Source organism: Lepus europaeus, chromosome 6, assembly GCF_033115175.1.
Source record: "Lepus europaeus isolate LE1 chromosome 6, mLepTim1.pri, whole genome shotgun sequence".
NCBI classification, from domain to species: Eukaryota; Metazoa; Chordata; class Mammalia; order Lagomorpha; family Leporidae; genus Lepus; species Lepus europaeus.
In genome coordinates, this window is record NC_084832.1 from 75,413,691 (window position 1) to 75,429,188 (window position 15,498).

Sequence of the window (15,498 nt, forward strand, 5' to 3'; positions counted from 1 at the left end):
CATTAGTTCATGCATTTGCTCCTGCTTCCATTTCTGGCATTTCTTTAATCTTATTATCTTCACAATCTAGTATTGAAGTGTTATGTTCTTTTGGGGTATCATGTTGTCTTCCTTGTTCTTGTTTCTTGGATTGGTATGCTTGTTATTTGGCATTTGTGGGGATACTCATTTGTTTCTTTGATTTTTTGCTGTGGCAACTTTTACCTTTGGACTAAGTCTGCTTGGATTAGTGGAGTGTCTACTTTCAGGGAATAACTGGAGGCATGTGCTGGGAGTGGCCAGCGAGCTTTGTTCAGTGCTCCAGGGTAAAGGGTGTGTCTGAGGTGACACACCCAGGTTTGATGTTGTAAATCTCTCTTGCTATTTTTTTTTTTAATCAGATGGGAGGTTTCTTTTTTGTTTGGGTAGACTCATCTGAGTTCCTCTCCTCTAAGGAGACCAGTGCCCGGGCACTAGCCTGTGAGTATATTATTTGTCTGCTCTGCTATAGGGACCACACAAAGGATCAGTGCAGTTCTTAGTATAAGCTCAGCTTCCCCAGCAATAACTCTCGCCAGGTTACCAGGGAACCCTGATCATGTGGAGTCTCCCTAAGTGGGTGCCCAATGTCCCAGCCACACCCTGAGCCTTCCCAAGCAGCTTCAGAATTTTCACAGTCCCAGCACACAAGCCTCCCACAGTCACAAGCACCCAGCCCCTGTCTGTTCTCCCCACCAGACTCAGGAGTTTCCATTTGGCTGGTTTCTGGGCACAGACACAACTGGTGCAGCTGTTAGGTATGTCCAAATTGGTGCCTGCTGTCAGCTTGTTATGGGATGCATTTACAGGATGATTGGGGAGAGAGAAAATGTGACCCCTTTTGTTTTTTCTCCTTTTGCTTGGTGGGTACACTATCTTTCACAGGACTCCTAGCCAGATTCCCTGTAGGTTCTTCCTGCAGCTTTTTCACCAGTGGCTTATGCTTGCACAGTATGGTCTCACCTTGCTTTCCAATGCTGGTGTGGAGGCTCTCTGCTGGTGGAGTCCTAAATTGTGCGCATCTTAGCCCTCCACGTAGGTCCACTGTGTTCCTCCAGTTTACATGGAGCTTCCTTTGCGGTTTTCTCACCTACCCTTCCCAACTCTTTCCACTTTTTTTAAACTATCTTCTCCTAGACTAAAGCAGCAAGCTCCCTCTCCATAGGTTTTTTTATTTTCTAAGATTTATTTATTTATTTGAAAGGCAGAGTTATAGAGAGGCAGAGGCAGAGAGAGAGAGGTCTTTCATCCACTGTTTTACTCCCCAGATGGTTGCAATGGCCAGAGCTGCACTGAACAGAAGCCAAGAGCCAGGATCTTCTTCTTGGTCTCCCACTCAGGTACAGTGGGCCATCTTCCACTGCTTTCCCAGACCACAGCAGAGAGCTGGGTTGGAAGTGGAGCAGCCAGGACTCAAACTGGTGCTCATTTGGGATGCCGGCACTAGCCTGTCCCCATAGGTTTTATGTTGTATTTCCATTGTCATTTGTCTCATGATATTTTTAAATTTTCTTTTTGATTTGTTCTTTGTTGGTTGTTCAGGAGCATGTTGTTTAATTTACATATATTTGTAAATTAAAGATTCCTCCTGTTACTGATTTCTAGTTTCATACAATTTTAGTTAAGAAACAATACTAGATGTGATTCCCATAGTCTTGGATTTGTTAAGACTTATTTTGTGGTCTGACATATGATGTGTCCTGGAGAATGTTTTATGTATTCTAGAAAAGAATGTAAAATCTGCTACTGTTCCATGCTAAAGTTTTATATATTCTGTTAGTTTCATTTTGTCTAAACTTAAGTTCACTAAGTTCAGTGTTTCCTTGTTAATTTTCTGTCTGGCTGACCCATCATTGTTCAAAGTGGTTATAGGGGGCCGGAGCTGTGGTGCAGCAGGTTAACGCCCTGGCCTGAAGTGACGGCATCCCATATGGGCACCAGTTCAAGACCCAGCTGCTCCACTTCTGATCCAGCTCTCTGCTATGGCCTGGAAAAGCAGTAGAAGATGGCCCAAGTCCTTGGGCCCCTGCACCGACATGGGAGACCTGGAAGAAGCTCCTGGCTCCTGGCTTCGAATCAGCGCAGCTCTGGCCATTGCAGCCAATTGGGGAGTGAATGAGCAGATGGAAGACCTCTGTCTTTTCTCTCTCTGCCTCTTCTCTCTCTGTGTAACTCTTTCAAATAATACATACAATAAATCTTTTTTTTTTAAAGTGGTTATAGAATTGCCTTGCTATTGTATTGCTCTCTATTTCTTTCACGATGTTCATCAATATTTGTTTTACCTATATGGTTGAGCTAATGCTGGCTATATTATATAATTATCACACCTCTTTGATAAGTTGACCCGTTTGTAATCTAATAGTGACCTTGTCTCTTCTAACAATTTTTGATTTGATGCCTATTTATCTGAGTGTAGCTATCCTTGCTCTTTCTTGTTCCTGTTTTCATGGATTATCTTCTTCCATCCCTTCATTTTTAAGCCCATGTGTGTTCTGAAAGACAAAGTCAGCCTCTTACTGCAGCATATAGTTGAATTATTTTTTTTTAAGAGTTTAACCTATTTACATTCAAGATTACTATTGATAGGTAAGGACTTACTTCTGCCATTTTGTTAACTGTTTCCTTCCTTCCTCTATTCCTCCTCACCATCTCCTCCATCTTCATGTTGCTTTTTCAATTGTAATCAACAACAGCAGTGGCTATAGGTGATCAGTGTTCTAGCCTGCCAGAGTTCGTGGCCATGATGATGGGAAGGTAAATTGTTAGGTTTCTCTGTAAAAAGGGCTTTATGGACCCTTCTGCTATCACCTTCCCCACATTAGGGAGATTTAGCTGAGGGGATGCCTCTTGGTGTTGGGTCTGACATGGGCCACAGGCAGCCACAGAGGTTCTGTGTTCCAGGGCACTGTAGCTTGGGGTGGCTGTGGAGCTGATGTCAAAGACTCAGTGCCCTGTTGAACTACCATGGCACTGGTGAAGTGGGTACAATTTCACTCTCAGGTATGAGTAGACAGAGTTCTGCCACAAAGCTGAGGACTGTGACTCTGAGTCACTTCCTAGTGGCTCAAGCCTAGGGGGCAGGAATGTAGCTATGACTCTACTCTGATCCCGGGAGTTAGGGCACAGCACACCATGGCTTTGGGGAGGAAGGGATATTCCCAGAGGCTCTCATGTCCCAGGGAGCAGGGCACAGTTGCAACTTGGGTTCTAGGGCCAACAGTGCACAGTGCAACTTCAGCACCAGGAGAAAGGCATTACATAGTAGACTATGGACTCCGGAGTGTAAGGACATAATAATGGTCCAGGTTCAATGAGGCCAGGTGCCGAAAAGACCCAGGAATGGTGGGCGACCAAATGGCTTGGGGTGCAGGCAGCAAGCAACTGTGCAATGTTGGCTGCACCTTCCAGGGAGGTGGAGTGCTTCAGCAGCTCATTTGCTGGAAGGCTGGTCCACATCCAGAGAGGTGGAGTGCTGTGGCTGTTGGACCCAGAGGGCAGGGAGATATCGATCAGTCAAGGCTACATCTTCAGAGCTGGTTCTGTGGTGCAGCAGGTAAAGCTGCCACCTGTAGTGCCAGCATCCCATATGGGTGCTGGTTCGAATCTTGGCTGCTCCACTTCTGATCCAGCTCTCTGCTATGGCATGGGAAAGCAGTGGAGGATGGCCCAAGTCATTGGGCCCCTGCACCTATGTGGGAGACCTGGAAGAAGTCCCTGGCTCCTGGCTTTGGATCAGCATAGCTCTGGCCATTGGGGCCACCTGGGAAGTGAACCGGCAGATGGAAGGCCTCTCGTTTTTCCTCTACCTCTCTTTAACTCTGACTTTCAAATAAATAAATCTTAAAAAAAAAAAAAAAAAGGCTACATCTTCCTAGGGGCTAGGTGCTGCACTGGCTCAAACATCAGGATTGTAGCTATTCCCAAGTTCAAATTCCCTGGGGTTCAAGTGGCAAGGCTGCTCTGCCAACTTGAGTGCACCTTCTCTGCTGGACCAGGCTACCTGGTCCCTTGAGAAGGCTAAATGTAAAGAAGCAAAACCACAAGGCATTTTAAAAATAAGGATGCCCAGTCCCATTTTCAAGATCAATGTGATTCAAGCGAGTGCCTATGGTGTAACATGTTGGAAGGCACTCACAGTCACTCTCAGCTTAAATTTTGAGGCCTCTCCCTTTCTTCACCCTAGCCCCGGCCTTGTTCCAAAAAGTAAAATAAAGAGTAAATATAAGGCATATACTTCAGATTTGCTCTTCAGCAAAGTAATTTTGTGGGAATAAAATCACGTGGAAGCTGTAAATGGTGTGTGGAGTGGGGAAGAGCAGCAATACAAACAAAAACCAGTAACAGTTTTAGCAGCATGATGCAGAATTGGGACATGCACAGACTCACCTCTGGCATGGAGCTAACTTCATGCACCTGGCCGATGAGCTTACAGTAGGATTGAAAAAGCAACAGCAGCTGGAAGTGTAGCTTATATAATCTCTGGCACAGTTCTAGTTGCTAAAGAAAAAATTTGCATGGGAAGAAACAGTCAAGGATTAGAATCATTCTTGTATCATTAGTAACATCTCAGTAGAGGCAAACACACTTTTCTTAAAATTAAGGAAACCTCACTAGCTATAATCATTCCAAGTAAAAAACAAAATCCAGTCCACAAATACCAACAAGAAATTCTGTTTAATATAGAATATTATATTCTAAATAATGGAAAATAACTAGAGAAGCAGCAGCTATAAAAAGACTGAGTGAACCTCTAAATTTCCATTCTATTTGCCACTTAATTATATACAAGTTACAGTGATTGAGTGGTTGTCTTGATTTTTTTAAGAAATTATTTTTAACTATAAAAAATTAAAAGTATATTAAAGTCAAAACACTCGGTAGTTCTAGGTATTCAGTTTATAAATTCAGTCAATGCTTGGGCAATTACTGTGTTACAGCTCTGGCTGCAATGTAGGTTAAAGACAGTTATACCTATGTAAACACAATGGGCATATAGTTCTCATTTCTACCAATGAGGCTTCAACCCAGCAGTGCATTAAACATTCATCAAATTAAAGAGATATAAAAAGGGAAAGATATGGTCAAAAAAGAAATTTAAAAAAAGGAAATGTATGGAAGAACATTAAAAAATCCTTCAAAATGATCCTTGAGCCAGATATTTTTGCTTTATGTCTTATGTGTATTATGACAAAAAATGATCCTAATACCCAACACCAATGAACACATTACTCTTTGAGCTCTATCCTCTATACTTAGCCCATTTTAATTCCAAGAATGGGTTAGCTCCAAGGCAGCAGATGGGATTCTGTGAGAGAAGAGCAGGTGGGGCTGGCACTGTGGTGCAGCGGGTTAAAGCCCTGCACCAGTTGGAGACCCAGTTGCTCTACTTCCAAATCCAGCTCCCTGCTAATGTGTATGGGAAAGCAGTAGAAGATGGCCCTAGTGCTTGGGCCCCCGCACCCATGTGGGAGACCCGGAAGAAACTCCTGGCTCCTGGCTTTGGATTGGCTCAGCCCAGGCCATCGCGGCCATTTGGGGAGTGAACCAGCGGATAGAAGACTTTCTCTGTCTCTGTCTCTACCTCTCTCTGTAACTCTGTCTTTCAAATAAATAAAATAAATCTCTCAAAAAAAAAAAAGACTTCACTAGATAGACTTTCATGGCTCAGCAGTCAGCAGTAAAAGTGGGTTACATATGTTGTTTAAACTAAACCCTTCACTGTTCACATGGGGTTAAGTAGGGATAAACAAGGCCTTTTTTTTTTTTTTCTCCTTTTTTGACAGGCGCAGACAGAGAGAGACAGAGAGAAAGGTCTTCCTTTTTTCCGTTGGTTCACCCCTCAAATGGCCGCCACGGCTGGCCGGTGCACTTCGGCCGGGAAGCCAGGAGCCAGGTGCTTCTCCTGGTCTCCCATGCGGGTTCAGGGCCCAAGCACTTGGGCCATCCTCCACTGCCTTCCCGGGCCACAGCAGAGAGCTGGACTGGAAGAGGAGCAACCGGGACAGAATTGGTGCCCCAACCAGGATTAGAACCCAGGGTGTTGGCACCGCAGGTGGAGGATTAGCCAAGTGAGCCATGGCACTGGTCCAACAAGGCCTTTTTTATACTAATAGACTAGAAGGAACTCAGCTCAGAATTGAGAGCATCCAGGGTGACTTAGATTTTAGGAAGAATATCCTATTGATATTATTTTTTTTTTCTTTTCTTTTGACAGGCAGAGTGGATAGTGAGAGAGAGACAGAGAGAGAAAGGTCTTCCTTTTTGCCATTGGTTCACCCTCCAATGGCCGCTGCAGGCGGCAGATCTCGCTGATCCGAAGCCAGGAGCCAGGTGCTTCTCCCGGTCTCCCATGCGGGTGTAGGGCCCAAGCACTTGGGCCATCCTCCACTGCCTTCCCGGGCCATAGCAGAGAGCTGGCCTGGAAGAGGGGCAACCGGGACAGAATCCGGCACCCCAACCGGGACTAGAACCCAGTGTGCCGGCGCCGCAAGGCGGAGGATTAGCCTGTTAAGCCACGGCGCCGGCCCCTATTGATATTATTAACTGAATTTTGATCCTGATTTTTAAAAGTTATAAAATTTATTCAAGATTATGCTGAATGAAATTTCTTTCTCCTCCCACCACTTCCTTGTTCCTAGGAGAAAAACATTTCTGCTTGGATTTATTTGATCTCTCAATACTGATAACCAGCTTGAATTTAAAGAATTTGCTACACTCTCTAACCCAATCTGAGTGTTTGGCTGTATTAATGAAAAATTTATTTTATTGTTATTTAAACTTCTCTATGGAAAAATCTGGAATAAAAGAACTGTCAGGGACTTGCAAACAAAAATGGAATGTTTAAAAACAATGTTGCGTTCACAATTTAAGGTGAAACCTAGCTATGAAAACTGATTTTCCTAAGTGCCAATTAATGGTAGTTAGTACTCAAAATATCCTCTGATAGTATGAGAATTCATAGCAATGTAGGTTTCTACTTTGGGACAAAACCATCCCAGAATGCTACTGAGAAACTGCGATGTCTCAATCTACCAAATAAAATTAAATTAAATGAAAAAGGGGAAACATGCTAAGAGATATAACAGTAACAGTAAAAATAAGGTTTGTTATGGGTCCATGCCTAAAAGGACTAAGAGTATGAAAGAAAGTTAACTTACTGCAAGAGATTCCATTTGCTACACAGCAAGCATGGCACAGGAAACAAAGGAAAGGAAAGAAAGTACAGGGTCAGTGTATGCATGCACCAGAAAGCACGGCCCTCTTCCAGAGCAGAACTGGCAGCAGTATTAGCAGTGCTTGACCAGACTGATCAATGCTTGTGAAATGTTGTACCCACACATGCACAGCGCTTTTGTTAAAAACAAGCTCTAGTGGGAAACGTACTGTAGAAAAAACATAATTTTTAATCTTTTAGGCTCTCTGATTAGTTTGGATTTGGTCAGTCTTGAAGTCCAGAAGTGAAAACTTTTATTGATTAAAGATTTTAGTGCATAGATGTGAATTGTACATGAACATAGTAAAATTGTGAGGAGGATAGCCGGTGATTTAACTATAGCCCCAAATTACACTATTGCTTTCCATTAATGAAGGCAGGGTTTTTAATTTGTTCAGATTCATAACTACCAAATATGACCACCCAATTAACACTGGATATGATTAACAATCTAAGTGGCATTTTCTTTAGTTGTACTGCCTTCCACATTGAGAATATTTGAAAGAATGCTAGATAATGTAATTTCAAAGACTATACACTGTATACTCTCAAACAAGGTGTGCAATTAGGTCATTTTTTCACACTTAACTTTTATAATAGTTTTTTCCTCCAGTGGATTATTTCTGAAAGTAACCTAGAACTGATGGTTACTATAAAAACATAAATTTGTTACTGGGCCTTGTTCAACTATGAGTACTATGTTTTAAATATCACTGCATGAAGGAACAAGCCATCAAGGAGAGAGGCACCTTTCTCTGAAGGGAGGAAGGAACCTCCACTGTGATACAGCCTTGACTAAACAAGTTCAGAGTTGTTGAACTCAAGGGGCTTCCATAGCCTAGACAGCTCATAGCAAGAGTCTCTGGTGATTGCTGACATCACAAATAAGAGTGCCAATTGTTAAATCAACAACGGGAGTCATTGGGTACATGCTTCCCACGTAGGATCTCTGTCCTTAATGTGTTTTACTATGAAACTTGAAAACACTACTAATCGAACAATACACTATACCTTGTGCGGTTGTGTGAATGCAGCCTGTTGAAATCCTTGTTTAGTATATACTAAGTTGATCTTCAGTATATGAAGGTAATTGAAAATGAAACTGGATAAAGGGTGGGATGGGAGAGGGAGAGGGGAGGGCTACAGGAGGGAGGGAGGTGGAGGGGGGGAAGCCACAACAATACAAAAGTTGCACTTTGTAAATTCACATTTATGAAATAAAAAATAAATTAAAAAAATTAAAATGTAAAAAAAAAATCACTGCATTATAACCACAGACTTGGTTTAAGAAAAGTTTGCAAAGATAGGTGAGAACCACAAATGTGATATTTAAACAAAATTGATTTGGTCATTCCTAATTATGGGTCGGTATAACTGGTTCTGAATTGCCAAAATATTTAAGGCTCTAACTCAGTTTTCTAATCTTTGACAATAAAAATCCCTTATTTTAAACACCTTTTAAAAATCTAAGTTATCAATAGTTTATTGTACTTTAACATAAGGAACAGTGAATAGAAACAGAACTGTCAACTTATTTATTAGCACTTACAAACATAATTAAAGGATAACCATCAACCCCCACCCATCATCTAAGGGTCTCTTCTTCCCTCACCCTCTTGCAAATATCATGTGGCACTGGCATATTAATGACTATTGTATGGTGTTGACTGAATATCTTTTAAAGCTTTGGAAGATAAATACCTTTAACCTGTGATTAAATTATACAGTCTATGATTTTTGTGATTTTCTTTTTTTGACAGGCAGAGTGGACAGTGAGAGAGACAGAGAGAAAAGGTCTTCCTTTGCCGTTGGTTCACCCTCCAATGGCCGCCGCGGCCAGCGCGCTGCGGCCGGCGCACCGTGCTGATCTGAAGGCAGCAGCCAGGTGCTTATCCTGGTCTCCCATGGGGTGCAGGGCCCCAGGACTTGGGCCATCCTCCACTGCACTCCCTGGCCACAGCAGAGAGCTGGCCTGGAAGAGGGGGCAACCGGGACAGAATCTGGCACCCCGATCGGGACTAGAACCCGGTGTGTTGGCGCCGCAGGCAGAGGATTAGCCTATTGAGCCATGGCGCCGGCCATCTGTGAAGATGTTTTATAAAACATCAAGTATGATTGAAATGCTTAGTATGCACTTTAGTGAGTAACTGCTTCTGCTATGGAATTTAGTTTCTAGTAGTATGCAATGAAGCCAGTACTGTCTAAGTGATACGGTCTGTGTAAAGAAAACTGCTTCATCTTTTTACTGTTTTCCCAAACCAAGGCTATGATACAAGGAGGTTATCAAAGTACTTAAAGTAAAATCTTTGGTGTTCAATAAAAGCAATATGAAACTTTTCAATTGCAGATTAGAGATACAGAATGTCCTTTTCAATGAATTTCTCCCATTTAGTTCTTAGGGCATAAAACTGTGTTTCTTGGGAGATGTCCAACTAGGAGTAACACTTTTCAGTGTGCTTCTTAAACTCTCCTTTGTAGGTAGGCTGGTTCAAGATTCCATATTTATTGTCTTAGAATCCTTTCCTAGGCCACTGGTTGGGCCCTATCTTGTTTGCAGTTAAAGTTCCAGAAAGAGGGCAAAATGCCTTTCTAGGAAACCATTTTATAGAAAATGTTAAAACTTCTTCTCCTCATGAGCCAATGTTTTCCTGTATCCAGGGTTTAAAACTACTCCCTTTAGAAGTCTTTGTAGACTTGTTGGTGTTTCAGTGACTTAAGCTTGTTTTGGACATGTCTGAATCATCACTGTTTTCTTTGCTCATAAGGATTCTCTTCAAATACGGTTTTCCTGAAATGCCTTGATTTATACATTGGATTTAGAAACATGTTTTCTCAGAATTAGGGAAAAAAATATTAGGAAACTAAGATGTCAAGAAGTGCCTACCAACTGAGGAATGAGCTGCTGACCTACATTTATGTTAACTTACACCACCTAATAGTAGCCATTGCAGAATGAATGCCACAGGAGATGCAAAGGCCAAAGGCAACCAAACTCCTCAATTAGAAATGCTGCTTTTTAAGGTATGCAGATACTGGTTTCTCCTTTTGATATGCGTGGCTGGGAAAATGGCAGTAAAGTGGGATCTACAAATGACTGAAAATGACCTCGAGACTTATTCAAATGATACTCCTTGTTTTATATTCCATTTAGTGTATTCTGTACATTAATCTAGGAGAATTGGCCTGCCTATTACCAAGAAGCTGAAATAATTTAAAACCATGTTTATCTTTTTAAAAAAAAGTTTAAAAAGACTTTTCCAAAATATACTTCCTAAAAAACAAAGACTTCCCTTAGAAACATGATTTATTTTGAACAGGCACAGAGAATATTCCTCTAATATAAGTGAGCTCAGCAGACAGGTGCTGCACATTATATAACAGATGTTTCTCTCATTTGCAAAGAACATTTCCTGTATTGAAGCCCTCTCTAGCTTTCACTCCCTATTTTGCGTACTCAGATACACAGAAATATTTTCCTATTTTAAGAAAACAGTTCAAGCACCAGCATGATTGGTACCTGTCTCTTGTCAGTGCTAAGAACTCAATGGGCAGGGAGGTTTGGGGGGGAATAGTCCAAATAAGACAGCTACTTAGCACTAGCTAAACAATCCTAGATCACTAGTCCTTGCCAGTGAGGAAGGCAGGCCCAGTGTTGCTAGATCTTATTTAGAGACACTAGAAATCCTGTTTTGGGATTATTTATGTGTGAAAATTTTTAATTTTAAAATTCAGGGCCAATTAAAACACTTAAAATATAAAGCAGTTAAAGCATTGAGCAAGTTTAATAAGACATGTCTCTGAATTGGTTATAGGTCACAGGCCACTAGCCTTTCTTCATTTTTTGGATGTCTACAACTTCATGGTGAGAAGAGAAATTGGAAAAAAGTTATCCAGCACCCAGCAAGGAGTTATATTCTCTTCCACAAAAAATGCCACAGCATTCTAAAATTAGGCAACTGGCAGAGACCAGACCAGGTAGGGTATGAGAAATGAGAAGACTTTATGTGCCAATCCCATTACCATCTCTGACAGACTGATCTCTATAATGGTTCAAGAATTTATTTTGCTGGATTTACTCAGGTAAATACTAATGTTTCATAAAGCACACATTTCTTTTTAAAAGAATATAAATGCATAATAATTATTAGTGTGTTCACTTTGCAATTTGCATCCGGGGATTCTGCAAGAGATGAGGGAACTTTAAAAAGTTTGTGGAAAAATTAAAAGATGTTTATTTTGGTGCCAAAAATTTGAAATTGAAATTCACGCATAGTTTTATCATAATGCCGTTTTCCATAAGCTTTCTGAAGACCCCTTCCATAAGTTCACTTATCCTCATTTTATTTGTTTCCATATAAAAGGTGCTCAGAATAACTGACAACATCAAATTATTTTGGAAGACAAAGAACCTACCTATAAAGGAGAGTTGGACAGATTCACTTGAAGGTAAGTAGTACCTTGAGGCCAAACGTTTCTTAGGTTTGGCTTTGGAATGGAAGCCATGTGATAGCTCTAATCAGCCAAATAATGTCTCCAGCATCTCTGGATTTAATATCTCAGTATTTAAATGGAGTGACACCATCATTTCTTCCTAAAGTTCACCTCCGGTACGTGAGGAATTCCCCTCCATTTGCTCTCATAACCCTTTTTTTGGCTTTGTCTGAGTGTTACTTGTGAAGGGAACAAGAATTCCTCATTGTTATATAATGGTAGAATGCCCAGCAGTGGTTCAGCAAGGCTGGTGGAGTTAGAGACAGTGTGAGTGGCACTGCATGGCCAGTGGCCAGATTACTTACAGGGTTTACTAACAAATCCAGAGAACTTAACTAAGTATTCAGATGATTTAAACTCATCCAGCATTGCCCAACTTAACAGGATTGCCAGCCTTAGTCTTTAGGTGGCATGCATTTCACCTTTGACACTAGCCTCAGACTCTAGAATTGTCACATACATGGTACTGAAGCATGTTCCTTGGGCACTTGGTCATTGCCTGAGTTTTGTGGTTTCCAGGGTGTCCCTGAGCCACCTGGGAAAGTTCTGAAATACTGAGCTAATACCAACAATGGGATCAAAGCCTGGTTGGTTTTGCAATAACACTGAAGACACCACACTCAGAATTTGCCCATCTGTAATTCTTTTCCTAACAAATTCTCTTTAATTTCTTCTAGGTGTTCTATGCATGCTCATTATTTATGCAGGCCCCAAAATCATATTAGACATTGCTCTCCACACACACACACACACACACACACTCATGATTAGATATATTTTATGTGCTAGAAATTATTCTCTAGCTTTTTCCTGTGTGAATGTTTTGCCTCAAACATCAACAGAAAATATGGACAAATGGAGAGAATATGGCCTTTAAAGTTAGTCTCTCCAGTTTTTGTATCTGCAAAATTAGAAAAACCCTAATTTTGAAAGGACTGTTGGGATCAAATGAGCTGTATACATGTATAGTACTAGAAAAACATTTCTTCTTTCTACTTTTGAATTCTCAAGCCATTATTGTAATGATAACAGAGTTGCAACATATAAGGGTACTTCAAAAACTTCATGGAAATTGAATTTAGAGATAAGTTTATTTTGGTGCAAAAATTTGGAAATCCATGCATAATTTTTTCATAATGAGATTTTTCCATGAGCTGTTTGAAGATCTTCATATAAATGAGTGGATAAATACATGAACTCTATATTCTAAATCTTTGGGTTTAACAAAACACAGCAATATGGAAGGGGGAAGTATTACAAAATAGAAGCAAAGAAGAGTGGATGAGGAGGGAATGAAAAATAAGCAAATACAAGAGAAATCTTTGTTTGAAGGAGAAGAACCAGGAAATAAAAAAGGGAGCAACTAAAGAAAATAAAACAACTTAACACAAATACAATAGAAACATGTATTTTAAATTTGAATGCTTGGGAAACAGAATAACTAGGTTGTCTGGTTACTCTTAGGGCTCAGTAGGAAGGCATTAACAAAAATAAGTCACAGATTTAGTTTCAATCTTTGTTCCTAAATATCTTAAATATCAGCACTGTATTAATGCAAATTTTATTATAGAAAATAGGATCTGGTGATTGAAGGAAACTGTTTAGATTACACTGAGTCAAGCTCTGGTTTCTTTAACTGTAGATTGGACCAATGCTACTTTGCTACTTTCCTATCCAGGAGGGATTAAGTGACTTCAAAGATATGAAAATTCTCTGAATACAAGAAAGAGAGATGTAAAGGTTTGTCTTCCAGCAGGGCAGTGATGTAGAAATGCAAACCAAACTTCAGTGCCCTTTCTCGATATTTCTCAGCTTTGCAGTTTGCTTGTTCAATCTCTGCTCTCTTCACTAAAATTTAACAGTGGGTGTACACGTGAGCAAACTTGTTCAGTAACAATTCCAAAACTGGAACTGAATCATTGGTATTTGGCTTAAAATCTTTACCCCAAACTTGATTTCTTTTTACTAAAATACTGTTGCTAACATAGAGATGGTTTCTGATCCTCTGGGAGGTAAGTAATGTAAAATATTTTCCCTGTAGAGATGATGTAGTGCCTTCTCCACCTAGCCTGAGCAGCAGCCTCCCATTTTGTCTTCCCTAATCCACTCTTGCCCATTTCAGTCTGTTTCCACAGTAGACACAGCGAGACAGCCTTAATCTATTCTTCTCCGTGGTTAGAACTTTCCAACTGCATACCATTGTTACACAGCCAAGTCCTGCACAGCTCCCAAAGTGCTCCATGTTGCTTCCTGAACTTACAGCCACCAGCTCTTGCCATGACCAGGTTCCTTTCTATCCCAAGTCTTGACACAGCCACTCCTTCTACCCCTCATCAGCTAGCTAACTTTGGCTCAGATTTTATTTTTTTCCCTAGGTGACAAGTTCACAGAGGAACTCTCTCATTTGATCAGGTTGCCTTTGCTTTCATAGTTCACTGTTATTCACTGTCCTTAATGAAACATTATAATTTATCCCTGTATGATTTTTGATTAATTTTGGCTCTCTGATAAGACCAGAAGCTCAACAATGGTATCTGCTATGTGGACTATACAGGAAGAATTGAATACCAAACCACAGAATGAGTAATTTTAATTCATTCACATTCTTCTGCCCATTTTCTTTTACAGTATGGCATACATTTACCAACCAGCTTGTTTGAGGTGTGTACATGAAGCTTTTCTAAATGAGCAAATCTGAGTGATTGCTGAAAAGTCAACAGAAATTTCCTTTGTTGAAGGAACTAAGTGGTTCAATGGAGAACTAATGAAATTTGGTTTCTCTTCTGAATTAAGAACAGATTTATTGGGAAATGATTAGTACAATTAGTGTCCAGAAAAAAGGGGTTATTTTTATATCTCAACTTTTCCAAAAAGAATGAAAGCATCCCAAATCCCATCAACACAGTCATGCATGTCTTGAAAGTCATTCTGTCTTACTCTGAGTTTCGTGTGAATGCATGAGAGGACTGGTTCCACCTCTTTCGTAAGTTCCATGCTTCTTAGGCAGATCAGAACCAACACACAATGTCAGAGCACAGAGAGATACATTCTGATAGACTTAATTACCTTTTCCTCTGAGTCCCCTGGTTGACAGGTAATTACTCCATCTCTTGATCCTCCTGCAAATGTTGCCTTACAATTTGCAAGCCACTGTAGTCAGAAAAAAAAGATTCATAGGTAAATTCAGCAATATCCTGAGGATGTTTTAAAATTGTACATATTTACGGAGAGTATTGTGATGTTTTGATACATGTATACATTGTGTAATGCTCAGATCATTGTAAACACACACATAATACAGCATATTGTCATTCTCTATAGTCATCCTATTGTGCAGTAGAATATCAGAACATCTTATTCCTATAAACTATAACTTATTAACTTGGTAATCAATCTTTCACTATCTCTTTTCCCCACCACTACTCTGCCAGGCCCTGGTAACTACTATTATACTCTCAACTTCTATGATATCAATTCTTTCTTTCTTTCTCTCTTTCTTTCTTTCTTTCTTTCTTTCTTTCTTTCTTTCTTTCTTTCTTTCTTTCTTTCTTTCTTTCTTTTTTGACAGGCAGAGTGGACAGTGAGAGAGAGAGAGAGAGAGAGAGAGAGAGAGAGAGAAAGGTCTTCCTTTTCTGTTGGTTCACCCCCCAAATGGCTGCTATGGCTGGCGCATGCCGATCCGAAGCCAGGAGCCAGGTGCTTCTCCTGGTCTCCCATGCGGCTGCAGGGCCCAAGCACTTGGGCTGTCCTCCACTGCCTTCCTGGGCCACAGC

At 40.7% G+C, this 15,498-nt stretch overlaps 1 protein-coding gene across 2 annotated transcripts in view; it reads right to left on the reverse strand.

The window, feature by feature from the left end:
- FRY (FRY microtubule binding protein) overlaps window positions 1–15,498 on the reverse strand; it is a 512,138-nt gene that overhangs the window by 14,699 nt on the left and 481,941 nt on the right. For both annotated transcript variants that reach the window (XM_062194404.1, XM_062194403.1), the window contains 2 exons: window positions 14,792–14,875; window positions 4,408–4,518 (listed from right to left, as the gene is read on the reverse strand). In XM_062194404.1, coding sequence (XP_062050388.1) covers window positions 4,408–4,518; window positions 14,792–14,875 — 195 coding nt within the window. The remainder of the gene's footprint in view (window positions 1–4,407; window positions 4,519–14,791; window positions 14,876–15,498) is intronic.